Source organism: Xenopus laevis, chromosome 2S, assembly GCF_017654675.1.
Source record: "Xenopus laevis strain J_2021 chromosome 2S, Xenopus_laevis_v10.1, whole genome shotgun sequence".
In the NCBI taxonomy this organism is placed as follows: domain Eukaryota; kingdom Metazoa; phylum Chordata; class Amphibia; order Anura; family Pipidae; genus Xenopus; species Xenopus laevis.
The window spans coordinates 6,790,944-6,817,145 of record NC_054374.1 but is presented as its reverse complement, the minus strand read 5'-3'; the positions used below and the strand labels follow the sequence as shown (position 1 = coordinate 6,817,145).

General features: G+C 42.7%; 1 protein-coding gene across 1 annotated transcript; it reads left to right on the top strand.

Annotated features, from left to right (window-relative positions):
* The first annotated feature begins 8,105 nt into the window (after positions 1-8,105).
* Positions 8,106-24,416, top strand: cenpv.S (centromere protein V S homeolog). The gene is made up of 5 exons (XM_018248810.2): positions 8,106-8,663; positions 20,925-21,023; positions 22,277-22,346; positions 22,970-23,084; positions 24,131-24,416. Exons 1-5 carry the CDS (start codon positions 8,347-8,349, stop codon positions 24,253-24,255), a joined length of 726 nt encoding a protein of 241 aa, XP_018104299.1. The 5' UTR covers positions 8,106-8,346; the 3' UTR covers positions 24,256-24,416.
* The last annotated feature ends 1,786 nt before the right edge of the window (positions 24,417-26,202 follow it).

The following is a 26,202-nucleotide window of genomic DNA, read 5'->3' as shown; positions in this document are numbered from 1 at the left end:
GAGATCCAAGGTCAGCTTATGAAACAAGTCACAGTTGGTCGTCCTTTTTAGCCCTTTCTAGATTATTCATGAGCTCTTACATTCATAAATTATGCAGTGCAGCCAATAGAATAGAACGGCAGAGCCTTATTAAAGGAAAACTATACCCCTCAAACAATGTCGATATTGATAATGTAGATAATGTAGATATTGCATAAAACAGCTCATTTTTAAAACCCTCCTTTATGTAAATAAACCATTTTCATAATAATATACGTTATTAGTAGTATGTGCCATTGGGTAATCATAAATAGAAAACTGTCATTTTAAAAAATAAGGACAACCCCCTGGGATCGAAGGCTTCACGGTGCACACAAACAAATCATACATGTTAGGTCACACGAGACAATTAACAGACAAAGTTCTGTTAAAGGGATACTGTCATGGGAAAAAACATTTTTTTCAAAATTAATCAGTTTATAGTGCTGCTCCAGCAGAATTCTGCACTGAAATCCATTTCTCAAAAGAGCAAACAGATTTTTTTATATTCAATTTTGAAATCTGACATGGGGCTAGACATTTTGTCAATTTCCCAGCTGCCCCTGGTCATGTGACTTGTGCCTGCACTTTAGGAGAGAAATGCTTTCTGGCAGGCTGCTGTTTTTCCTTCTCAATGTAACTGAATGTGTCTCAGTGGGACATGGGTTTTTACTATTAAGTGTTGTTCTTAGATCTACCAGGGAGCTGTTATCTTATGTTAGGGAGCTGTTATCTGGTTACCTTCCCATTGTTCTTTTGTTTGGCTGCTGGGGGGAAACTTGCAGTACAGCAGTAAGGAATGATTGAAGTTTATCAGAGCACAAGTCACATGACTTGGGGCAGCTGGGAAATTGACAATATGTCAAGCCCCATGTCAGATTTCAAAACTGAATATAAAAAAATCTGTTTGCTCTTTTGAGAAATGGATTTCAGTGCAGAATTCTGCTGGAGCAGCACTATTAACTGATTCATTTTGATTTTTTTTTCCCCATGACAGTATCCCTTTAAGTTGCCATAGACAGCTATTTAGTGAGTATTGGGTCTGTTTGGATATCTTTGTACTTGAAATGCCATGGCCTATTTTGAATCCCAGTCAGGACCTGGTCACAAACATGTTTTTACAGAAACATCCTGCATTGATTTTCACATTCCCAGCACTCTTAGGGGTTATTTACTAAACTCTGAATGCAAAAATCACGAAAAATGTGTGATTTTTTTTTATAAAATCTGACTTTTAAAAAATCATGAATTTTTCAGAATTTATTAAACCCCTAGGATGGAAAAGTCAGAATCCGGCATCTCAGACCTGTCGAGGTAGCATATAAGTCAATGGGAGAAGTCCCAATGATTTTTTGATGTGCGCTGGGTTTCGTGCAATATCCCGAAGTTTTCGGGTGAAAAATCCCAAAAAACTTGAAAATCGGATGAAAAATCTGAAACAAATCTTGAAAATCTGATTTTTCTGAAAAATGTAATAATAAATAAGTGCAAAAAACCGAGCAGATTTGATCAGAGTTTGTAGAAGAAAATATTGAGATTCATTTGGACCCTGAACCCCGAAAGTGTTCTACAAATATGATATTATCAGTATGGTGCATTTGCAGACCATAACTTCTACCAGCAGCAGAAATGTTCATCGCATGCACTGGACTAATAGTGGGTTCTGAAACAGCACCCCCTGACCCTGAGATTTTAAGAGTTAATTCTATTTGAAATGCTTTCTTTTTTTGGAACCCAGGGAGCTGCATCATTGGCCACAACCAGCAGGGCAAAGTTCAAAATTCAAAAACACAGGGCAGTTTGCACTTTGGCACTTGTTTTTATGAATTAGTCCAGAATCTAGTTCAGAGAATGAATCTGCTTTCTAGTGAAGTTCAGTGGCGGAACTACCGGGGGAGCAGGGGGTGCGAGCGGGCCAGGGCCCGTACCCCCTCAGGGCCCACCGGCAGCGCCGCGCGCCACTGAAATCCCCCCGGCAGCGCGCGTGCCACTGAAATTCCCCCGGCAGCGCCGCGCGCCACTGAAATCCCCCCGGCAGCGATGCGCGCCACTGAAATTTGGGTCATACGGAGGGGGCGGGGCCCGGCTGCGCATCACGCACCAGGGCCCGCCCCCCTCTAGTAACAGTACTGGTGAAGTTGCTTTTCTAGCAGTGTGTCTATAAAGAGTGAATACTTAAAAAAAACACACACACAAAAATACAATATAGCAAACTGTCTATATTGTGCTGAAAGATAAATCTAAGGTGAACTTTACCTTTTACTAGAAACCTGCATCGGTTTGTGTACCCACAGATATCTGTGGAATACCCTCAAAATAGGCAGGTTTTGGGCAGAAAGTTCATGATTCCCACGTGGGTGGTCGACGTTTACTCGGTAAAAGATGCCACCAGGCAGAACAGGGTGCAGAATCGGCCCATGGTCCATGGTGAAGTCACTTCTGGTTTCACAGGTTCTGGTAAATTAACCCATTGCACTTAGGTCCGGAAGTGGATTTGGGGAAGGAGATTATTGGATTGGTGGCCCAGGTCAGATTACGGATCAGCAGGCTTGGTTTGGGCACCGGTCGGCACCAGGGACTCCAGAAGCCAATCTGCCTGACCATAGACTGCTGCCAAAACTGGATCATTACAATGACATGTTATTTTTGTGCTTATCTCCTTTTCAGTTATGAGATTGTTAGAACAAACTTATCACTGTAAGGGAGACTGATAAATCAATACATAAATATTCATTACCCTGACAGTACATTGTGCTGTGATGGTTGGGCAGATAATAATAGTGAGTAAAGGCTTAACTGATAATATTTCTCTCTGAAACATTCTCAGTTTTTATTTCCCTGGTACAATGTGAGCTCTCGGCTTATCTGTTCCATGCGGAGCTCACAGCAGATTATCTGTATCCTGATGGAATGTTTGATTCGTTTTTCTGAAACCGCAGTGTGCAAGGCACCCTATGTTAATTATTACCTAACCATATATATATATATACAATATATTATCCCCCAGTAATATTTTATAGTAGATTGATATTTTATAGCCAAGGCAATTTTATTCACTGGAAACAAAAGATACAAACAAAGAGCTGCCACGTAATATCACACCACCTCCCCTATCATATGACATTGACACGGAATACGCCGGGAAGTCTCACTCTCAGGGTTATTCATGAAGAGGGAATAAACTAAGGAAAATTCATGGGGTAAATTAATTAAAAAACAAGTCAAGTATCATTTTTAGCACCTGGGCTGATAAATTATGGATCACATTAAAACTCCAGAATTGACATTTATAAGCAGAGAAAACAGGATAAAATAAATATATTATAGAAAACAGATTCATAGGTAAATAGGGCTATTAAAAAGAATTCCCTTCTTCATAGTATGATGTAGAGCAGTGATCCCCAACCAGTGCCTCGTGAGTAACATGTTGCTCTCCAACCCCTTGGATGTTGCTCCCAGTGGCCTCAAAGTAGGCGATTATTTTTGAATTCCAGGCTTGGAAGTAAGTTTTAATTGCATAAAAACTAAGTATAGTGCCAAGTAGAGCCTCCTGTAGGCTGCCAGTCCACATAGGGGCTCCCAAATAGTTCCAATCACAGCCCTTATTTGGCACTTTTTTATGCTTGTGTTGCTCCCCAACTCTTTTTACATTTGAATGTGGCTCGTGGGTAAAAAAGGTTGGGGATCCCTGATGTAGAGGGTGATATTCTGAGACAATCTGCATTGGGTTTTCATTTTTTATTATTTGAGGCTTTTGTCTTATTTAGCGTTTTAGTCAGCAGCTCTCCAGTTTGCAATTTCAGCAATATGGTATGGTCCAAATTACCCTAGCAACTGTACACTGATTTGAGTAACTTGCAATATGAATAGTAGGAGGACTTAATAGAAATATAAGTTGAAAAAAGTAGCGATTACAATAACATTGTAAAAAAAAATCCGAGCAAACTAGAAAGAGGCAGAAGTAGAAGGCAAATAATTCAGAACTATAAAAAAAATGTTGCTAAGAATAGGCCATTTTATAACATACTAATAGTTAATTGAAACGTGAACTTCACCTTTAAGGGTAGGACTACACGAGTGTTTTCTGTGCGATCCGTCGTGCTGCACAAAAACGAATGCGTCAAATCGCATGCAACGAAAATAAAGTAAGTGAATGCATTGTCGGATGGTGTCACAGTGTTGATCCGACGCGATCCGACAGTTGTGTCGCATTGGATCAACGATGCGACTTCATCCAACATTTCTATCTCTTACCTTATTTTCATCGCATCCGATTTGACGCCGCCGTTTTGCCGCAATGCATCGGATCGCAACGAAAATGTTTGCGTAGTTCTACCCTAATACTTAGCATACAGTAATGGAGGTACTTGTATTTTTTCATTTATATTTATTCATATATTTTACTGATCTCTGTCTGTTCTACGAATGTATAGTATTGATATACAGCCCTGCATAAACAGTGCTATATATAGTGAATAAAAAACCCTTATTGTAAAATTTAAAGGAGAAGGAAAGCTACAGAGTCATTTTATTGCCAATAGATTAGCTGCAATAGTGCAAACTAGAATGCTATATTTATTCTGTAGAATGTTTTACCAGAGTAAAAAGCTCTTGAAACTCTCAGTTTGTTTAGAATAGGAGCTGCAGTATTAACATGGTGTGACATCACTTCCTGCCTGAGTCTCTCCCTGCTCTGGGCTCAGATTACAGTAGAGAAGGGAGGGGTGGTGGGAGAGGAGCAAACTGAGCATGCTCACGCCCAGGGCAATGAGGTTTAAGCTGATAGCAAGAAGTCTGATACAGAAGCCCATGAGTACACAATAGAAGGAAAGAAATGTGCTGTTTATTTTGACGGGACTCAGAGCAACATTACTTTGGGGGTTTACTGGTATATTTAGATGGACCTTTCTGATAAGGCTTACTTAGTTTTAACCTTTCCTTCTCCTTTAAGGATATTATAGTTATCGAGGAGTTCCATGACCTTATAAAAACACAAGGCTAATACAGTTGATTATTATAGTGCAGCAAGATCTGAACAGTGGTCTGCAGCAGATATATTGCTGCTTATATTAAGAGAGGAAGGGACTGGAAGGGAAGGGAAGGGACTGGAATTGTGGGAGAGTTTTATTACCCCAGAGTAGGGACAATTTAGACCAGATACCTGTAGCCCTGTAGGCAGATACTACTGTTCGGTGAAAAATTAGGGTAACTGTTTTCATGGCAGGTGTTAGGGTATATATTGAGGGGAGGCCCCTGTGTAGCTGATTGGCCAGGGCCTCAAAGGATGAAATTATTGCTGCTTCAAGCACCGTGGCCTGATTGTTAGGATTGGAATTGAGCCGCCACCATGCATAAACCAATTGGCTAGCATAATAGTAAAGTAAAAAATTGGGAAGGGCTAGTCCACCTTTTTGTATTGGGGCTTGAAGCATCTGCATTCTGATTCTTGGGAGTTCACCCGCCCAAATGAATCCTCTTATACAGGCGTCCAGCTGTTTAAACCACACCTTAGGGAGCAGACTCGGGGCATTATGAAAGGCATATAGAAATTTAGGCAAAAATATAATTTTTAGAATATTTATTTGACCTGGAAGGGTTAATAGCAGACTTGGCCAGTGCTGTGTTCTCCAGATTCACAGTTTAAGGAGAGTTTAAACCGTAATCAGCAACAAAACAGGCTTATAGGCACGCAAAGGTTCCACATTGGCCACAAAAAGTAAAAATAAAAATGGTCTTTATTCAAAGCTTACAAAATTAGACATCTCTAATTGACATTCGACTGTGGTCAGTGCCGGGCCAAGTGAGCCGGGCACCCTAGGCAACCCGGCCAACTACGTCACCCACATCGCTGGCGTAAAGGAGGAAGTGCGCATCAGTGCCGGGCTACGCTGGGCAGGCGCCCTAGGCAGGCCCGGCAGCGGGTGCGTGCTCATACGCAGAAGCGCAAAAAATGCATAGAGTCGGGCTTGAGGGTAGGCGACAGAGGAGGTACGTGCCTGGCGCCCTCCCAGCTTTGCGCCCTAGGCACGTGCCTACTCTGCCTACCCCTAGTTCCGGCCCTGGTGCGCATGCGTGGAAGAGCGTGAAGCCTGCGCCAGTGCACATGTGCGGTGCAACGCAAGCATCAGAGAAGCATGCGCTGAAGAGAGCGCACTCGCATGAACAGTTTCCGGAGTCTGGACAAAATGGTCCGAACTAGGGGAAGGCTTCAGAAGAGGTACGTGTCTGGCTGCTCCCGCCCTGCCCATAGGACAAAAACCTGTAGGAGAAATGGAGATGTCAAATTTTTTAATGTAGCTTTGATCAAAGACCTTTCTTATTTTTTTGTGGCCCTTGTGGATCTTTTATGCCTATAAGTTGCTGTTGCTGATTAGGTTATTCAGTCCTTGCCAATGATATGGAATGGGCTGCAGTAAAATAGAGCTAAAATAGAGCTAAAATAGAGCTAAAATAGAGCTGCACTATTTTTAGTATGGATGCACCGAATCCACTATTTTGGGAATCAGCCGAATCCTTTGAGACAGATTTAGACAAATTGGAAAACCAATTGCCTGTGGACACAATAAACTTTCTTCACTTTGAACTATTGGCCTGGTGGAAGTTTTCCTTCTTTCAGTGCCTGCTCCTAATTGGTTTTCCGGTTTGTCCGACCCCCGTGCTGAGGGCTCAGGGCTCCTGGGGCCACTTCCCTTTTGTGGTGAGTAATCATTTACCTTTGAAGCCCCTAATACCACAGATGTATCATAGTTTTAGAAAAATACCGAATCCGAACCCTAATTTGCATATGTAAATTAGGATTGGGAAGGGTTACAGAGAACCACGTGTACAGTGCACAGTTAAAAATGTTACTTTGTGTGATAAAAACTCACATAATTTTAAGGATTTGGATCTCGCATTCTATCGAATTCTGCTGAAAAAGGGTTGAATCTGGGGTTGCCACCTTTGCCAAAGGCTAAACCGAATAAAGGAGGGGGGGCAGATGGCATTGGGGGGTGGGGCAGTGATGTTGGGGTCGGCATGATGACATCAGAGGAAAGCACAATGATGTCAGTGGAGTGATGATGCGAGGGAGGGGCTTGATTTCTGTTCAGTTTTCTGAATGTTTTCATCTGGACAGAGGTTTTGAACACAGACAGCCCTTTGAAGAACGGAGATGTCCAGTTCAGAACCACAGGGGGTGGTAACCCTGCCTCTATCTATAAACCAGATTATTGTTTGTGTTTTTATAAGGCTGACATTAGTTGAGACCAGAATAGGCCTTAGAAAAACCGAACAGGTGACAACCCTAGTTGAACCCCAAACCCAATCCTGGATTCAGCACATCCCTAATTGTTAGGGCCAGAGACTACTGGAAATGCCAGGGCCTATCATGTGACATACACTCTGTCTTCTCTATACTCCACTCTATTCACAGGGGTTTTCCCATTTATTGCCCCAAGCCTGTACCTGGTGAGTCTCTATAGACATGTAGTCCTGCTGTGTGTGTTTATCCTACAATTGGAGCAGCAGCATCGATCTCTGTGTATTATATAAATCAACTGGCAATTAGTTGTCTATAATACACAAAAGCAGTGAATATCCTGTAAATTATATCCTTATAAACGGTGAGTAGTGATGTCATCAGTTATAAACGGTGAGTAGTGATGTCATTTCTGTCACATGATTCACTGAAACTTGTGTATTATAATAAAGTACCCCCAGTTGTAAAATATGAGGATATTAGAAGTCACCTCGGAGTTCCATGACCTCGTACTTTTATATGGTCATGAAACTCCTCAGTAACTTATAATATCCTTATACTTTACAAGAGGGGGTACTTTATTCACTATATAATGACAATTGTGTGTGAAGGTCTCCAGTGACAGGAGCAGCAACTTCTCAGGGGTTGCCAATAGTGATCTTATAAAGGAATGTGTGAGACAATGTGAAGTTGCAGGTCGTTTCCATAAGAAGATCTAAGTGTTCCCTACAGACATGTGTCCTGCTGTGACTAATGTCATTCCCTGGGCAAGTACAAGTGTGTGACAAGACCCAAGTGTCCTCCCTCCATCCCCTTCCACTTGGGCTCATCCAATATCCTCAGCACAGACACAGGGCGAGGAGAGGATTGTGGGGCTCAGCTCTGCCCCCTGGTGGCGGTACAGCGAACTGATTACAAATGGAACGGGGCTAAACAAAGCGATACTGAGAGAGAGAAGAGGAGCTTGAGGTTGGCCCGTGCGGGACTGATCATTGGCCGCAACCGCCGGTGCAAGAGAAGGAGCCGTGAGTAGAGTTGCGGCCTCATTACCAGCAGGAGAGAGAGAAGCAGAGAAAAGCCGTGCCGAGATGGTGAAGGTGAAGAAGGCAGCGGCAGTGAAAGGAATCGCCGCGGAGAGACAGCGCAGGACACCGGCAGCCTCGGGGCGCCCCAAAGTCACTGCTCGTCCCCCCGGACACAACCAATGTCCAGCCAAGAAGGTGACGCCGGCGATGAGGAAACAAGTGGAGCAGAAACTGGAGGAGGAGGAGGAGGAGGAGGAGCAGCGGCGGCACCAGGAGACTCTCGTGTTGGACCTGGGGGAACAGACACAGCGCTGGGTCAACTTTATCTCACACCGAAGTCTCAGTACCGAGGAGGCGGCTAAACTTCTGCTCGACTCCTTGTGAGTTTCCCCCCGGCCCCCGGCCATCTGCTGTCAACTGGGAACTGGCTGGGGAATTGGGAACTAGCTGGGGGGAACTAGGAACTAAATTGGGGCTGGGGAAACTAGGAACTAGCTGGGGGGACTAATTACCTGGGGGACTAGTAACTAGCTGGGGGAACTAGGAACTAATTTGGAGCTCGGGGAACTAGGAAGTAGCTGGGGGAACTAGTAACTAGCTGGGGGGAACGATGAACTAGCTGGGGGACCAATAACTACCTGGGGGACTAGTAACTAGCTGGGGGGAACGATGAACTAGCTGGGGGACTAATAACTACCTGGGGGACTAGTAACTAGCTGGGGTAACTAGGAACTATTTTGGAGCTCGGGGAACTAGGAACTAGCTGGGGGTAACTAGTAACAAGCAGGGGGAACTAGGAACTAGGGAGGCACCAAATCCAGGATTCGGTTCGGGATTTGGCCTTTTTCCCCTTCCACCCCTAATTTGCATATGCTAATTAGGATTTGGTTCGGTATTCTGCCGAATCTTTCACAAAGGATTCAGGGGTTCGGCCGAATCCAAAATAGTGGATTCGGTGCATCCCTACTAGGAACTAGCTAGGGGGAACTATGAACTAGCTGGGGGGGACTAATAACTACCTGAGGGTAACTAGTAACTAGCTGGGGTAACTAGTAACTAGCTAGGGGGAACTATGAACTAGCTGGGGGGGACTAATAACTACCTGGGGGTAACTAGTAACTAGCTGGGGGTAACTAGTAACTAGCTAGGGGGAACTATGAACTAGCTGGGGGGGACTAATAACTACCTGGGGGTAACTAGTAACTAGCTGGGGTAACTAGTAACTAGCTAGGGGGAACTAGCTGGGGGTAACTAGTAACTAGCTAGGGGGACTAATAACTACCTGGGTGTAACTAGTAACTAGCTGGGGGAACTAGGGACTAGCTGGGGGAACTAGGAACTAGCTGGGGGGGACTAATAACTAGCTGGGGTAACTAGTAACTAGCTTGGGGATTAATAACTAGCTGGGGGTAACTAGTAACTAGCTAGGGGGGACTAGGAACTAGTTGGGGGGGACTAATAACTAGCTGGGGTAAGTAGGAACTAGCTGGGAACTAGTAACTAATTTGGGGCTGGGGGAACTAGTAACTAGCTGGGGGTTGAATTCTATGGCATGTGACTTTACTGTCAGGCACCTCATATTCATGTTATTGTTACTACTGATCATTTCATCTATCTACTCTGTGGCCTGCACGGCCCTCCATCTTGGACTACACTTCCCACAATCCCTTTGGCTTTGTGTAGTTCCCAGAGTGGGGCAGAGACATCACTGCTCAGTGTGGCCCTTGTACATGGAATGAGTCCTGACTAGAGTCGCCACCTTCTCTGGGAAACATTACCGGCCCTCCTATATTCTTGCCGTTTTCCCTATTAATAACATTGGCATCAAACATCATTTTTACCGGCCAGGTGGCAACCCCAGTTCTGGCATCTTATCCGCTTGCCATGCCCTGTATAATTGTTCTAATTCCATGTAAATATCTATGTATAAAACGACTTTAGCTGGTAAGTGTCCGGGGAGAGACTAGATTGTCGCTGACTAGAATTGCCATAGGGAAGTTGTTGGGCAGGCGAGACTGAAGCATGCTGGGATTGCAGGTAGATAGAGTCAGGCTTCATATAATGAGGGAATGGAGGGAAACGTAACATGGCCGCCTCCGTCGCTGAGGAAACGAAACAGCACCAGGCCCTCCCAACATTATAGAGTTAATGAAGCATTTGATACCCCTCCCACCCCCAGACCCTTTCTATATTGGTCCTTTAGCTCTTTCTTTGTGCTGTTGTGAAGGGAGACACTGGTGAAGTCACAGTAGGATTGGAGTAGGAGTCTCAGGGTGGAAGCCATTTGTATGATTCCACAGACTGTTACCAAATGAGAAATGTGTTTCCGTCTCTCTCCTCCTCAAGCAGCGACCCCGCCGACATGCCTTCATTATCCTCTCCACAAGACCATCGTTCATTTCTTTTTTTGTCGCTATTTTCAGTCAGCGCCGCTGGGTGAACATAAATAAAAGGTCCCTTTGAACAGTTCAGCAGCACCAATACAAACAGCCCGAGTCTTTTCATTGGATCTTTTGTGACTGTATTGGGGCAGCAGACTCCAACCTTACACAATACACAGCCCTTTCCTTCAGCTCCAGATCTGCCCATACACACAAATAATAATGACAAGTAATAAATCACTATTAATGACCAAGGAAAAACAGAACCAATCCAACTAATTCAAAATGGAGGCCCCCTGAGCTGTGGTAGACTCCGAGCCATTTGTATTAATGTTTATGTATCTCGATTTATATTGTTTTAATAAATAGTGAAAACCCAGCTCACAGGGATGCAGAAAAGAATGTATTATAGAATGCAGGCTTTCCAAGAGCTTCTGCAGCAGATGAGATGCACCGGGCTGTGAGGGGTAATATCTGATTTTCCATGGCGGATCCAACGGGGGGGCCGGGATCAGGCAGACAATGGGCCGTGTGCCTCGCAGGACAGCTGCACCAATTCATGATTCACCCAATGAATGTGTATTATATAGCAGCCAGTCTCAATGTATTGCTCTACTATTTCTCCCACTATCAAACCAGTATCAAACCATCCTTCTGGCACAATGGCTTCTTCTCTTCAACATTCATGGGATAAATTGCAGGCAGATTATTTTGGGTGGGTTTTTATCCAGAGATAATGCCAATTAGCGCTGAATTCCTTTAGCATTATTGCATAAAATTCAATTCCATTTATACTGATATTCATCAAAGCGACCAAACAGATGGGGGTTGTAGTTTAACAACAGCTAGAGGTTGGGCAGGCTTTATATTGGGGTATGGAACAAAAACAAAACAAAGAAGTGTCTTATACCATCTTCTTTTAATTGAATTTAAAAAATCGAAATTTATCATGTAGGGGCACAATTACTAAGGGTCGAATATCGAGGGTTAATTAACCCTCGTTATTCAACCCTCGAAGTAAAATCGAATATCGAAGTCGAAGGATTTACCGCAAATACGAAGTAAAAATCGTTCGAACCAATTCGAAGGATTTTAATCCATCGATCGAACGATTTTCCTTCGATCAGAAATAGCTTGCAAAACTTATAGGGAAGGTCCCCATAGGCTAACATTGGAGCTCGGTAGGTTTAAAGTGGCGAAGTAGGTAGGCAAAGTTTTTTTTAAAGAGACAGTACTTCGAAATAGTCGAACGATTTTTAGTTTGAATCGTTCGAATTGAAGTCGTAGTCGAAGGTCGAAGTAGCCTATTCGATGGTCGAAGTACCCAAAAAACTTCGATATTCAACGTTTTTTATATTCGAATCCTTCACTCGAGCTTAGTAAACGTGCCCCGTACTGTCTCTTTAAAAATTCAACTTCGACCATTCGCCATCTAAAACCTGCCAAATTGCTGTTTTAGCCTGTGGGGGACCTCCTAGGACCTATATGGAGTCAATTGATGGACTTTAAAAAATCAAAGTTTTTTTGGGGGAAAACCCTGAATCGAATTCGATCTAATGCGATATTCCTTCAATTCGTATTCCATTTGATAAGAATTCTGCCGAAAACTGACCTATTCGACCAAAAAAAACTTCAGCTTACCGGTAATTTCAGTTGGTCTTTGAAATTCGACCCTTGATAAATAGGCACCGAAGGGTTTGAATTTAGTTCAGCTGAGCAGCAAAAAATGCTGGGACCAAATCCCTACTAAATCATAAGAATAATTCCTTTCTTTGAACTTTATTTCTGTTTCACACACATACGCCATTCAGCAGGGGAGCACACAGCCTCGTGTTGCCATGGAAACAAATGCGTGTCACAGATGATAGCACCATTAGCACATCTGGAATATTCAGTGCTCCCTCTTTTATAAGCAGGTACTGTTATTTCTGCATTTGTTGTCACAAGAAAGCGTTAGCTAGGCAAAACCGTAAAGGAACAGTTCAGTGTAAAAATACGAAGTGGGTAACAAGATAATGTTTCTAATATAGTAAGTTAGCAAAAAATTTAATGTATAAAGGCTGGAGTGAGTGGATGTGTAACATAATAGCCAGAACACTACTTCCTGCTTTTCAGCTCTCTAACTCTGAGTTAGTCAGCGACTATAAGGGGGGCCACATGGGACATAACTGTTCAGTGAGTTTGCAATTGATCCTCAGCATTCAGCAATTAGCGGTGTAACTACGGGTGCAATTGCACACGAATACCCCCACAGGGTCCATTAGAAATGGCAGCACAAGGACAGAGGATGGAAGGTGATTTATACACACAGGCCAAACCAATCGCAAGGGATCCCTTAGACAACAAGATGGCAGCGCATTGTAGGTGGGATTTTCAGCAAAGAGAAGCGCCAACCAGGGGTCTGAGGTAAGGGATCATAATCACTGGGAGATTAACCAGCGAATAATGTTTTCCTTATCCTTAAATATTCATTAGATTATTCATATACAGGTATGGTATCCGGCAACCCATTATCCAGAAAGCTCAGAATCACGGAAAGGCCGTTTTCCCATAGACTCCATTTTATCCAAATAATCCACATTTTTGAGAATGATTTCCTTTTTCTCTGTAATAATAAAACAGTAACTAAAATATAATTAATCCTTACTGATATCAAAACCAGCCTATTGGGGTTATTTCATGTTTACATGATTTTCTAGTAGACTTAACGCATGAAGATCCAAATTACGGAAAGATCTGTTATATAAACTATACCCCACAAACAATGTAGGTTTCTATAAAAAAGATATTACATAAAACAGCTCATATGTAAAACCCTGCTTCATGTGAATAAAGCATTTACATCATAGCATACTTTTTTAGTAGTATGTGCCATTAGGTAATCATAAATAGAAAATTGCCATTTTAAAAAATAAGGGCCGCCCCTTGAGATCCTGGGATTCACGGTGCACACAAACAAGCCATACATGTTAGGTCACATGAGCCAAATAACAGACAGAGTTGTGTTTTTTGCTTCCACACTTCTTCCTGTTACAGTAAGAGCTGCAGTATTTCTGGTCAGGTGATCTCTTCCTGTTACAGTTAGAGCTGCAGTATTTCTGGTCAGGTGATCTCTTCCTGTTACAGTTACAGCTGCAGTATTTCTGGTCAGGTGATCTCTTCCTGTTACAGTTAGAGCTGCAGTATTTCTGGTCAGACGATCTCCTCCTGTTACAGTTAGAGCTGCAGTATTTCTGGTCAGGTGATCTCTTCCTGTTACAGTTAAGCTGGCCATAGATGTTGAGATTTTTAAAAGATCCGATCCTCATTGTGAGACCACGATTTTCTCGGAACGATCGTACGATCATACGAATTGACCATCAACTAAAAAGACCAATTTGCCAGGAAAACAAAGGGGAGCTGCCTGCTTGGCCCTGCAAACATAGATATATTGCACTGGGACCGACAAAGATTTTTTGACCTGGCCGATCAATTTCCTGACAGATGTCAAAAAAAAATCGTAAGATGTACGATCGTTCGAATCCCACTAACCGCACGATAATTTCGAAGGATTGGTCGGACTTCCCTAAAATCGGTCGTTCGGCAAGAAGAATCGTCACTTTAGAGCTGCAGTATTTCTGGTCAGGTGATCTCTTCCTGTAACAGTTAGAGCTGCAGTATTTCTGGTCAGGTGATCTCTTCCTGTTACAGTTAGAGCTGCAGTATTTCTAGTCAGGTGATCTCTGAGGCAGCACACAGACCATCACTAAATGGTGGTTCAAGGCAATAGATGTAAAAGGACAATATATATTCCAGTTCGGTAAGATTCTTTAATATGATATAAACTATATGTTGCCCAAGTATTCATTTAAGGGGTATAGTTTTCCTTTAAAAAACCTTATACAAGTGAATAAAAGCCTGGCAAACGTAGTCAGTTTGCGGCACTGGCCCTGCTGAACATTGTCATCTCCTTTAGTGGTTTATACAAAACCCTTCTAGAATATACATTCAGACGTAATGTGGTGCAGGCAACCTTGCTCTTACACTGCGGACGTCACTGACTTTAAATTAATATTTAATTGCCTTTACTTTGATCCTAGTGATCTGTTTCCCTGCTTGGCATGTGAGCCTGCTCAGTGATAGCCAGCCTGTAGCCTGGGCACTGACAGTATACTGATATTATATAATATATGGCTCTGATCTGAGATTCTATATCATTTCTAATGGAGAAGAAGGCAGAAAAGGGAACAATGTTTCTAACTTAATTGGGTTTTGGCAGAGAGCCCAGAACAGCCACACCCTTAGATAAGATACTTTTGTAACAATTTTGAGATAAGCAAATAAGTAATTGTAATAATATAAGATAACAGGTCTCTTGGGAGAAGTTAGACTCACAGCTTAAAGGGCAATTCACCTTCATTAGCAAAACTGTAATAACTGGAAAAAAAACACAGAAATATGTTCAAACATTCATAACCTGCTAAATTTTGTAAAATGAACATGGTAATTAAGGGGTGTGGCCACAAAAATGGGAAAGGTCAAAAAATCGCAACACTGCGCATGCCAACTTTTTTGTCCCTCTTTTTATTTCCAAAATGTTGGGAGGTATGTTATCTTGTGTTAGTGAGCTGCTATCTGGCGACCTTTCCCATTGTTCTGTTGAAGTACAGCAGTAAAGAGTGATTGAAGTTCATCAGAGTAGGGATGCACCGAATCCAGGATTCGGTTCGGGATTCGGCCTTTTTCAGCAGGATTCGGATTCGGCCGAATCCTTCTGCCCGGCCAAACCGAATCCGAATCCTAATTTGTATATGCAAATTAGGGGCGGGAGGGAAATCTCGTGACTTTTTGTCACAAAACAAGGAAGTAAAAAATGTTTTTCCCTTCCCACCCCTAATTTGCATATGCAAATTAGGGTTCGGTTCGGTATTCAGCCGAATCTTTCACGAAGGATTCGGGGGTTCGGCCGAATCCAAAAAAGTGGATTCGGTGCATCCCTACATCAGAGCACAAGTCACATGACTGGGGCAGCCCATGTCAGATTTCAAAATGAAATATGAAAAAATCTGTTTGCTCTTTAGAGAAACGGATTTCAATGCAAAATTCTGCTGGAGCAGCACTATTAATTGATGCAAATTTTTTTTATATTTTTTACCATGACAGTATCACTTTAAGCATACAGTATGACAGGCACAGCAGCAGTTCTCAAACCCATGTTTATTTATGCTGCCATGTGCTTAAAAATTCACCTTTTCACAGAAATTACTTCCAAAACATGATTCTGAATTGTGAATTTGACGCCAGTTAATTCCTACTGTACTTTGTGCTGCTGCACGCTTTCTGCTATTGGTTGGTTTATTGTGTATATATATATATATATAGTGATGCGCTTCCCCTGGCTGGTTGGGATAATCGGGTGTATGTTACCCTGACGTTGCTTGTGCCACCTAGTTCTCTTGTGGGTCATTGTCACAGCCGTGGGATCAGATTTCATACAGTAATGGTTTAATTGGGATCTGAGGCCCAGGGTATTCATATTCAGTGAAGGGGAAATAATGCAATAAAGCTGCAGTTGGTGGAATGTGTCTCGCGCAGCGCAGGGTTTTATAGCCGCAGCCACAAGAATATTATATTGAACCAAATCAGGGATATCCAGCCAGTAACCTTTCTTCTGCTCTAGAACTACAATTCCCAGCAACCCTTCCAAAACAAAGGGCTGTTATACATACTGGTACAGGTATTGGATCCGTTATCCGGAAACCCGTTATCCAGAAAGTTGAGAATTATGAAAAGCCCGTCTCCCGTAGACTCCATTTTATCCAAATAATCCATATTTTTAAAAGTGATTTCCTTTTTCTGTGTAATAATAAAACAGTCGCTTGTACTTGATTAGGGATGTAGCGAACGTCGGAAAAAAAGTTCGCGAACATATTCGCGAACTTGCGCAAAAACGCGAGCGGTTCGCGAACGGTTCGCGAACCCCATAGACTTCAATGGGAAGGCGAACTTTAACATCTAGAAAAGACATTTCTGGCCAGAAAAATGATTTTAAAGTTGTTTAAAGGGTGCAACGACCTGGACAGTGGCATGCCAGAGGGGGATCAAGGGCAAAAATGTATCTGAAAAATCTGCCTGTGTGTGCTTGGAAGAGATAGTGTAGGGGGAGAGCTGTTAGTGATTTCAGGGACAGATGATAGTAAGTTTGCTGGCTAGTAATCTGCTTGATACTGCTCTGTATTGGAGGGACAGAAGTCTGCAGGGATTTGAGGGACATTTTAGCTTAGGTAGCTTTGCTGGCTAGTAATCTACTGTTCTCTTTAAACAACTGCCATACGTTGACCTTGTAGGCATTGTTTGCCCAGTTTTTTTGGACGCAGCCACTGAAGCACAGTTGCCAGAAAAAATATGCCATATAAATGCTGAAAATAGTCATTTTTCGCCATACGTTGACCTTGTAGACATTGTTTGCCCAGTTTTTTTGGACGCAGCCACTGAAGCACAGTTGCCAGAAAAATTATGCCATATAAATGCTGAAAATATAAATTTTTTTGGTTGCAGCCACTGAAGCACAGAGGCCAGAAAAATTATGCCATATAAATGCAGAAAATATGCATTTTTTTGGTCGCAGCCACTGAAGCACAGTTGACAGAAAAATTATGCCATATAAATGCTGAAAATATAAACTTTTTTGGTTGCAGCCACTGAAGCACAGAGGCCAGAAAAATTATGCCATATAAATGCAGAAAACATGCATTTTTTTGGTCGCAGCCACTGAAGCACAGTTGACAGAAAAATTATGCCATATAAATGCTGAAAATATAAATTTTTTTGGTTGCAGCCACTGAAGCACAGAGGCCAGAAAAATTATGCCATATAAATGCAGAAAATATGCATTTTTTTGGTCGCAGCCACTGAAGCACAGTTGCCAGAAAAAATATGCCATATAAATGCTGAAAATAGTCATTTTTTGCCATATACGTTGAGTCAACGTATGGCAAAAAATGACTATTTTCAGCATTTATATGGCATATTTTTTCTGGCCTCTGTGCTTCAGTGGCTGCGGCCAAAAAAACTGGGCAAATAATGCCTACAAGGCCAACGTATACACTACTACAGCGGTGGATACGGATTACGTAAAATATATGAATGCTGCTTGAAAAAAGTGACTCCGGTGTTTTTTCTGGAGACGGTAATATTATGGATATTTAGACAGAATGGGAACAAGGTCACACAGCTCGATGGCGGGTTGAAGAAAACAGTGTGCAAATAATGCCTACAAGGCCAACGTATACACTACTACAGCGGTGGATACGGATTACGTAAAATATATGAATGCTGCTTGAAAAAAGTGACTCCGGTGTTTTTTCTGGAGACGGTAATATTATGGATATTTAGACAGAATGGGAACAAGGTCACACAGCTCGATGGCGGGTTGAAGAAAACAGTGTGCAAATAATGCCTACAAGGCCAACGTATACACTACTACAGCGGTGGATACGGATTACGTAAAATATATTATGGCTGCTTGAAAAAAGTGACTCCGGTGTTTTTTCTGGAGACGGTAATATTATGGATATTTAGACAGAATGTGAACAAGGTCACACAGCTCGATGGCGGGTTGAAGAAAACAGTGTGCAAATAATGCCTACAGGGCAAATAATGCCTAAAAGGTCAACTTATACACTACTACAGCGGTAGTAAAATAAAAAAAGTAAAATAAAAAAAAATGAATATTAAAAAAAAAAAATTAAAGTTGGTGCTGCTGAACTACTAGGAGCAGCAGATTAGCACACCAGTCCCACTCCCCAACACTGCTAGACTAATAGCACTGGGCTCTTATAGTAGTAGTAGTAGTAGTAGTAGTAAAACAACAAAAAAATAAATAAAAGCAGTCCTTACAAGGACTACTGTTATTGCAGCAGTCAGCAGATGAGATCAGAAGCAGGACAGCTGCCCACTGCAGCTACATACAGAGCACTGCAGTAGAAGGTAGATTACTAGCCAGCAAAGCTAACTAAGCTTAAATGTCCCTCAAACCCCTGCAGACTTCTGTCCCTCCAATAACAGAGCAGTATCAAAACGATTACTAGCCAGCAAACTTTCAACTGTCCCTGAAATCACTAACAGGCAGCAGCTCTCTCCCTACACTATCTCTTCAGCACACACAGGCAGAGTGAAAAAACGCTGCAGGGCTTCGGTTTTTATAGGGAAGGGGAGTGGTCCAGGGGAGAGCTTCCTGATTGGCTGCCATGTACCTGCTGGTCTGGGGTGAGAGGGCAAAAAAAAGCGCCAACAATGGCGAACCCAAAATGGCGAACGTCGCGCGACGTTCGCGAACTTCCGGCGAGCGCGAACACCCGATGTTCGCGCGAACAAGTTCGCCGGCGAACAGTTCGCGACATCTCTATACTTGATCCCAACTAAGATATAATTAATCCTTATTGGAGGCAAAACCAGCCTATTGGGTTTATTTAATGCCTAGAAGATGAATTAGAGCTCACTCAAATAACTGATTCCAGTTCAAACAAAATCTAACAAAATAACTGCCTTTTGCACAAATTCTGCATGTAGAGAGACATGATGTCGGGTGAGTTTAATAGAGTGACCTCTAAAACATCTTCTAGGCAAAAGGAGCCCCCCTATAAGATATATTGGATCTAACTGTCAATGAATATCTGACACCCAACTGCTGCATGAAGAGAGAATGAAGAGAAACAGATGCTGAGAGAGGAACTTGATTATTTCAGAAACAGTACAGAATTTTGAATTGATTGTATTTAGAAAGTTTATTTCAGTATGCAGAAGCTTATATTACATTTTCATTTTTCACGATAGTTCCCCTTTAAGTTGAATTTGTAAATAAGTTGAAACATCTACATTTACTTATTAAATGCAACAAGACATTTCGGTGAATATGTTTTTTTGCCTTTCTGTGCTCTGCAGTAGACAACACACACCAGAGAGGATTGGGGCAGGTGGTTTAGTAAAGCTAAATGCTAATAAAGGCCAAGCAAACCATAGTATATTACTGTAATACCCTGTGTCTGTAAGTATGAGTTGTATGTACCGTATATACTCGCATATAAGCCGAGTTTTTCAGCACCCAAAATGTGCTGAAAAACTCGACCTCGGCTTATACGCGGGTCATACGCCAATCCCTCACCGGATCCCTCACCTCCCTCTCCCATAGCGCATCAGGACTCTGTGACTGACTGTCACGATCGCCGCCCGGAGCAGGTCCAGGAGCTCCGGGCGGCGCGTCCTTCCCTGCCGGCGTCCTTCCAAAATGGCGGCGCCCATGGCCGCCACGTGGGTAGAGGCGCCGGCGCCGCTACCCAAATGGCGGCCATGGGCGCCGCCATTTTGGGAGCGACGCCGGCAGGGAAGGACGCGCCGCCCGGAGCTCCTGGACCTGCTCCGGGCGGCGATCGTGACAGTCAGTCACAGAGTCCTGATGCGCTATGGGAGAGGGAGGTGAGGGATCCGGTGAGGGATTGGCGTATATACGGAGTATATACGGTATTTGAAAGAAAATAACCCCTACTTTCAGCACCTGGGTGTGTCATTAGTAACTCCTCACTTCATTGATATTCATAGGCTCACAAAATGGGGTGTGGGGACCAGGGCCCTTTTGTATAAAGTGTTGTGTTATTTCCCAGCACCCACTTCTAGCCCTGTATTCTATATGGATTATCTTCTCCCTACAGGAACCAGCATGGCAGCACCAACTGCTAAACGGGCTTATTTATAATAATGGGATTATTGGACCCCCTTCCCCCATCCAGGCCATATTCTCCTAGAAGAGTTTGTGACCAAAATAAGCAGAGGAATTTCAAAGCTCTTGCTGCGGACTGTAAACATTTACATGTGTCCTGCACACTGTTGGGGCCGCAGAAGGAACCTCGTATGTAGTTGCTGCATCTTTCCATCTCTCTGCCCCTGGTTGAGTTATAAGTTATTTTACTGTGACTGGTGTGCTTACAATTTTTTTTTTTTTAAACTGTGGGCAGGCCTACCTTTCATTGTTATTCAGTGGGTGCAGGTACAGATTGATTTTCAATCAGCCCCTAGGCTTATACACGAGTCAATAAATTTTTCCAGTTTTCTTAGGTAAATTAGGTACCTCGGCTTATACACGGGTCGGCTTATACACGAGTATATACGGTAACGGAAGGAATCCCTGTATACTGATCTTACAATGTGTCACATGGTATTTATGTGCAGAGAGTATATTGTATTTCAGTTCTACACTTTATGACTAAGGATTGTCTGTGTCCCCAGCGAGTACAAGGGCCTCGTGAAGCACAGCGGAGGTTGTCACTGTGGAGCCGTACGTTTTGAAATCTGGGCGTCTTCCGACTTACACATCTTCGACTGCAAGTGAGTGGCCTGCAATTTTTGCGCTTTTTTTTTTTTTTGGCTGTTGAAATGGTACTCTATGTCATGGGGTATTAATGGGGTATTAATTCTGCTCTGTATCGCACCTCAGTGGTGTTCATCATCCTTCTGGAAAGTCTTAAAGGAACAGTTCAGTACAAAAAGGTATATAGATAGACTGTGCAAAATAAAAAATTTATCTAATATAGTTAGTTAGCCAAAAATTTAATGTATAAAGGCTGGAGTGAGTGGATGTGTAACATAATAGCCAGAACACTACTTCCTGCTTTTCAGCTCTCTAACTCTGAGTTAGTCAGTGACTATAAGGGGGGCCACATGGGACATAACTGTTCAGTGAGTTTGTAATTGTTCCTCCGCATTCAGCTCAGATTCAAAAGCAACAGTTATGACCAATGTGGCCCCCCCTCAAGTCTCTGATTGGTTACTGTCTGGTAAATAATCAGTGGAAACCACGAGAGCTGAAAAGCAGGAAGTAGTGTTCTGGCTGTTATGTTACACATCCAGTCACTTACAGGCGTGTGAAACCCTAAAAAGGAATATGACTAAAAATGCCTTTTTTTATAGTGCACTTATTGCACGAGGCTAAAGTTTGAGCTTGTCAATAGCAGCAATGATCCAGGACTTCAAACTTGTCACAGGGGGTCACCATCTTGGAAAGTGTCTGTGACACTCACATGCTCAGTGGGCTCTGATTGGCTGTTGAGAAGCTAAGCTTAGGGCTCGTCACTAATTATCCAGCAGAAAATGACCTTCCCTGGCTGTAATATAAGCTGATGCTACAGGTTTGCTGATTAGTTAAATTCTGATGCTAATTGCACTGGTTTCTGTGCTGCCATGTAGTAATTATGTGTATTAATTACTAATCAGCCTTATATTGTGACATTTCTATTCTATGTGTACTGTATATTGTGAGTGGGTCCCTAAGCTCAGTAAGTGACAGCAGCACAGAGCATGTGCAGTGAATCAGCAGAAAAGAAGATGGGGAGCTACTGGGGCATCTTTGGAGACACAGATCTTTACTGCTAAAGGGCTGTGGTTGCTTTGGGCTGGTACAGAAGCACAAAACATAATGTATAACATTTCTACTTAATTCTTTAGTTAGGCTTTAGATCTCCTTTAAAAACACATTGGGCAAGGAGGGGATCAGGCCATATTTCTGTCTTTGCCCAGATCTATTTCATTATAAATTGAAAATGTTATATTTTGTTTTAACGTCTCACATCTTTCCCTCGTAGTTGTAGCATTTGTGTCAAGAAGCAGAACCGACACTTCATTGTCCCAGCATCCCGCTTCCAATTATTAAAGGTACGTGGCGCACCTGTTTATAGAATCCCCCTGTGATGTTGCACTACTTCTAATTATCCAACAGGGTAATATTTATTGTGAAATAAAGAAGAATAAACTACTAAGCAGATGTATATTTTGTGATGGTTCTGCCTGTAACTGGTCAGTTGCAATGAGTGTGTCCCTTATACAGTCCTGCACCAATCACTTATTGCTTTAGCTTGTGTGTGTGACTGACAGAGAGTCTTGCACTCGACCCCCATAGTGTAACATTAACCCTGCAATGTTTAACCCTTCTTATTAACACACTAAATATTGTATCTCACAGTAAAACTCACTCCTGTGCTTATATCCTTTCAGTACTCGAAGAAAACGTTACTTTAACACATTTCCCTGATTTTACATTTTCCCGGATTTTACATCATTTTTTCCTGGTCCCCTGAAATACGTAAAATGGGGGTTCGACTGTAGTTATTTAATTGTTTGCAGATTAGATTTCTCTTATCTGCTATAAGAATGGTGAACTCCCCTTATATATACGTATATGTTGAGTGACACAGGAACTAATTCACGGTGATCTTCCATATAACGGAATCTTATTCCCAAAAGCCAATAGTGTGAGACGCTTCTCTCTGTTTTCCCAGGGCGCAGATAACCTCACTACATACAAGTTCAACACCAAAAAGGCTCATCATACATTCTGCAAGACTTGTGGCGTCCAGAGTTTCTATACGCCTCGCTCCAACCCCGACGGCTATGGTTAGTAAACGAGGGAAAGGGAGGGCTTAAAGGAGAAGGAAAGCTCCCAAGGCAGTTTATTGCCAATACAGTAGATCAGGGATCCCCAACCTTTTGAACCCGTGAGCAACATTCAGAAGTAAAGGAGTTGGGGAGCAACACTAGCATAAGAAATGTTCTTGGGGTGCCAAATAAGTGCTGTGATTGGCCATTTGGTAGCCCCTATGTGGATTGTCAACCTACATTGAGGCTCTGTTTGGCAGTACACCTGGTTTTTATACAACCAAAACTTGCCTCCAAGCCTGGAATTCAAAAATAATCTTCTACTTTGAGGCCATTGGGAGCAACATCCAAAGGTTTGGAGAGCAACATGTTGCTCACGAGCTACTGGTTGGGGACCACTGCAGTAGATTAACCACAATAGTGCAAGATAGAAAACTATATTTATTCTGTAGAATGTTTTACCATACCTGAGTAAACAGCTCTAGAAGCTCTCTGTTTGTTTAGGATAGCAGCTTCAAAAAATAGGTAGCAGCACTCCCATAATAAAATAAAACCACCTTTATTTCAGAATTACATCTGGCACAGCAACGTTTCGGACCTCCTGGTCCTTTTGCAAGCTGACAAGGATAGCAGCTGCCATATTAGCTTTGGGTGACATCACTTCCTGCCTGAGTCTCTGAGAGGAGCAAACTGAGCATGCTCAAGCCCAAGCCCTGGAGGTTTAAGCTGAAAACAGGAAGTCTGATACAGAAGCCCATGAGTACACAATAGAAGGAAAGAAATATGATGTTTCTTTTGACAGAGGACTCAGAGCAGCATTACTTTGAGGGTTTACTGGTGTATTTATATAGACCTTTCTGATAAAGCTTACTTAATTTTAACCTTTCCTTCTCCTTTATGGGACTAATCGGCTGTATTTGCTGATCATCAGTTATTTCCATACCTGCTACACATTTTCAGTGGCAGTATTTCATCTCTTTAGGGCCAGTTTAGAATTCATCGGAGTAACTACCATTAAATCAGAGGTGATGTGTCCGTTCATCATTAATCATTGATCCCCCCAGGTATTGCCCCACACTGCTTGGATGCCGGCACTGTGCGCAGTGTCCATGTTGAGCAGATCAACGGGAAGGAGTGGGAAAAGATGATGAAGGAGCACAAGACCATCCGCAGCATGTCACAGTCCTGAGATGCCCCTCCCCCAACACTCAGTTGTTATGGGGTATATTTATCAAAGAGTGAAGTTAATAGTGAAGATCCGCCGCTAGAGTGAAATTCCGCCACTCTCCATTCATTTCTATGGGATTTTTATAGGCGTATTTATCAAAGGGGGAACTTTCACTTTCACCCATTGATAAATACGCCTTCCAAAATCCCATAGAAATGAATGGAGAGTGGCGGAATTTCACTCTAGTGGCGGAACTGCACTCTTTGATAAATTTATCCCTTTGTGTCTTAGTCCACTATTTGTTTTATACATTTTGGTCATGGCGCTCTGTCTTTTTAACTCTTAGTGAATAAAACTTTTTCTATGGACTTACTAGCACAGTTTCTTGCTAAATCTTTCATAGGTTCTCAGGTCACATTGCCAATATCAATATCAGTCAAGCAAATACAGTGGGCTACAGTCTGAAACTTGTTGGCCTGTCTGTTATTTACTCACTGGTGCTCCCAAAGCCCTGTATACGTATGGGATCCCTTATCTGGAAACCCATTATCCAAAAACATCCAAATCATGGAAGGCCATCTCCCATAGACTCCATTATAATGAAATAATCCAAATTTATAAAAATGATTTCTTTTTCCGCTGTAATAATAAAACAGTAGTTGTACCTGATCCCAACTAAGATATAATTAATCCTTATTGGAAGCAAAACCAGCCTAACGGGTTCATTTGAAGTTTACATGATTTTCTAGTAGACTTAAAAGAGAAGGAAAGGCTTGCAGCACTTGGGGATGCCAAATGTTAGGAACCCCTAAGTGATTGCATTGACTTACCTGAAACCCCAGGCTGGTGCTCCTATCAGCAGAAAACTGCTCCGGCCCGGGGTTATACCAGTGAGCACCACGGAGCCATCCTCTTCCTCCTTCTTCACGGGACTGCACATGCTCAGTAGAACTAACTTTAACTAAAAATTCGTCTATTTCGTTCAACTGCGCATGCGTTTGCCACGGGAAATTTGAAGACAGAAGAAGCCGGAAGAGGATCGCTCCGTATAGCTCACTGGTATAACCGCGCCGGCCCGGGTTTCAGGTAATTTGTTAAACCCGGACCCACAACCCGCATACTTACCCGCTACCCAACCCGCAAGTACCTTATCCGCAACCTGATCCGCTGACCATCAAGAAACAGGAAGTGCTGTCATTGTAAACCAGGAAGTGACATCATTAGAAGTAGGCGTGATCAGAAAAAAAGGAGGAAAACTCGCTATTGAGAAGATCCGCGACACACAAACGTGGAGAACCACCGACCCACATCTACACCTGCTCCTGAAACTTCTACCTGCAACCCGCAGGGTACCGCAGGTTTTTGTGGACAACCCATGGGTACTTGACCTGCTGTAGGACTCTACTTGGGGTTGCCTACCATTTGGCACCCCCAAATTCTGCAAGCCTTTCCTTCTCCTTTAAGGTATGAAGATCCAAATTACAGAAAGATCCCTTGTCTGGGAAACCCCAGGTCCCAAGCATTCTGAATAACCTGTACTTGCATAGCTGCTTACCCCTGATATTTGAATTCACTTTCTACACTAAATAGTAACAAGAGTATTTTGGCCAGAAGCCTCATTCCCACCAATTAACATTAGAAATGACCCAGAAAAACTTTTACAAGGCATTTTAACTTCTACTCCCACAGTCCTAACATACACTCACATACTGATTTATTTCCCTAACAATAACAATACCTTCCGTAAGGTTTTAGAACCTGAATCAATAGGTTGGTTGGATCATTCCCCAGAATCTCTATTTCTAGACTTGAACCTACAACTGCTGTGTTAGGAACAACTGGAGGCTCAGCAAGTCATTATCAAATCCTAATACGGTGAGTACAATTTGGACACAAGTGAGGAGTATTAGGTGCGGGTGGAGACAAGAGGGTATATTTATCAAAGAGTGAAGTTAGAGATCTCCACAG

What these genes read in the sequence shown, in the direction of transcription:
- cenpv.S (XM_018248810.2), top strand. Translation starts at nt 8,347, where the DNA reads ATGGTGAAGGTGAAGAAGGCAGCGGCAGTGAAAGGAATCGCCGCGGAG. An exon ending in AAACTTCTGCTCGACTCCTT is followed by an intron (nt 8,664 to 20,924) that starts GTGAGTTTCCCC and finishes CTGTGTCCCCAG; the next exon opens with CGAGTACAAGGGCCTCGTGA. An exon ending in TTACACATCTTCGACTGCAA is followed by an intron (nt 21,024 to 22,276) that starts GTGAGTGGCCTG and finishes TTTCCCTCGTAG; the next exon opens with TTGTAGCATTTGTGTCAAGA.